General features: G+C 43.2%; 1 protein-coding gene across 1 annotated transcript; it reads left to right on the top strand.

Moving 5' to 3' along the window:
* The first annotated feature begins 76 nt into the window (after nucleotides 1-76).
* Nucleotides 77-1,408, top strand: LOC128318509 (putative proline-rich protein 21). Its single transcript, XM_053234684.1, has one exon. The coding sequence runs from the start codon at nucleotides 77-79 to the stop codon at nucleotides 1,406-1,408; it is 1,332 nt and encodes a 443-aa protein (XP_053090659.1).
* Nucleotides 1,409-2,059: the final 651 nt, after the last annotated feature.

Raw genomic sequence — 2,059 nt, forward strand, 5'->3', positions numbered from 1 at the left:
CTCTTCAGCTTACAAATGAGTTTATGGTGTTTGTTTGGGCAACAACTGGGACTTCAGCGCCTCGACCACGTCCTCGATGACCCAAACACCTCTACTCAAACACCTCTACTCAAACACCTCTACTCACACGCCTCTACTCAAACATCTCTACTCACACGCCTCTACTCACACACCTCTACTCACACGCCTCTACTCAAACACCTCTACTCACACGCCTCTACTCAAACGCCTCTACTCACACGCCTCTACTCACACGCCTCTACTCAAACGCCTCTACTCACACGCCTCTACTCAAACGCCTCTACTCAAACGCCTCTACTCAAACATCTCTACTCACACGCCTCTACTCACACGCCTCTACTCAAACGCCTCTACTCAAACATCTCTACTCACACGCCTCTACTCACACGCCTCTACTCAAACACCTCTACTCAAACACCTCTACTCACACGCCTCTACTCAAACGCCTCTACTCACACATCTCTACTCACACGCCTCTACTCACACATCTCTACTCACACGCCTCTACTCACACGCCTCTACTCACACATCTCTACTCACACGCCTCTACTCACACGCCTCTACTCAAACACCTCTACTCACACGCCTCTACTCAAACATCTCTACTCAAACACCTCTACTCACACGCCTCTACTCAAACGCCTCTACTCAAACATCTCTACTCACACATCTCTACTCACACGCCTCTACTCACACGCCTCTACTCACACGCCTCTACTCACACGCCTCTACTCACACGCCTCTACTCAAACGCCTCTACTCACACGCCTCTACTCACACGCCTCTACTCAAACATCTCTACTCAAACATCTCTACTCACACGCCTCTACTCACACGCCTCTACTCAAACATCTCTACTCACACGCCTCTACTCAAACATCTCTACTCACACGCCTCTACTCAAACATCTCTACTCAAACACCTCTACTCAAACATCTCTACTCAAACATCTCTACTCACACGCCTCTACTCACACGCCTCTACTCAAACATCTCTACTCACACGCCTCTACTCAAACATCTCTACTCACACGCCTCTACTCAAACATCTCTACTCAAACACCTCTACTCAAACATCTCTACTCAAACATCTCTACTCACACGCCTCTACTCACACGCCTCTACTCAAACGCCTCTACTCACACGCCTCTACTCACACGCCTCTACTCAAACGCCTCTACTCAAACATCTCTACTCAAACATCTCTACTCACACGCCTCTACTCACACGCCTCTACTCAAACATCTCTACTCACACGCCTCTACTCAAACATCTCTACTCAAACACCTCTACTCAAACATCTCTACTCAAACATCTCTACTCAAACACCTCTACTCAAACATCTCTACTCAAACACCTCTACTCACTCTGGAACTCTATTTCACTAATTATTAAGCGGTCAACATCTATCTATCTATCTATCTCTCTATCTATCTATTCATGCACTTTTACATCTAACACAAAACATAAATTAGTTATCAATTGTAATAATAATAATAATAACAATAATAATAATAATAATAATAATAAAGCATGTCATAACATGACAGTTTGACAAACATAATGTAATATTACATGACACAGAATACAAGATAAAGTGACAAAATGGCATAGCATGACATAACCTGACATGGCAAACCTGCCAAAGCATGGCAACATGGTATAACAATGAGATAATGTTATGTAAAAAGACACGACACGACAAACATAGAATGACAAAATGGCGAAGCAGGATGATTTAACATTATTATGTAACATGACATGATGCTATAACACAACACACGGTTTCAAAATGAATTTTAAACTGAAAGTAAGTCTTAAACGATTAACTTCATCCCTCAGGGAACGCTGTCCAGTAACAATAAACAGAATTCCAGGTGTTTTTATATTAATTCAAAAAGTTTGTGTAGTTTAAAAGTTAGATTAAATGAACAGGGATTGTGTAGAATGCTCAACACACACACACACACACACACACATTCCTTCCTCAACCATCATCTGGCCTGAGGAGGACTGCGACATCATCGCTCTGTGTGTGT

This window comes from Pangasianodon hypophthalmus, chromosome 6 (assembly GCF_027358585.1).
Source record: "Pangasianodon hypophthalmus isolate fPanHyp1 chromosome 6, fPanHyp1.pri, whole genome shotgun sequence".
Lineage (NCBI taxonomy): Eukaryota > Metazoa > Chordata > Actinopteri > Siluriformes > Pangasiidae > Pangasianodon > Pangasianodon hypophthalmus.

What these genes read in the sequence shown, in the direction of transcription:
- LOC128318509 (XM_053234684.1), top strand. Translation starts at nt 77, where the DNA reads ATGACCCAAACACCTCTACTCAAACACCTCTACTCAAACACCTCTACT.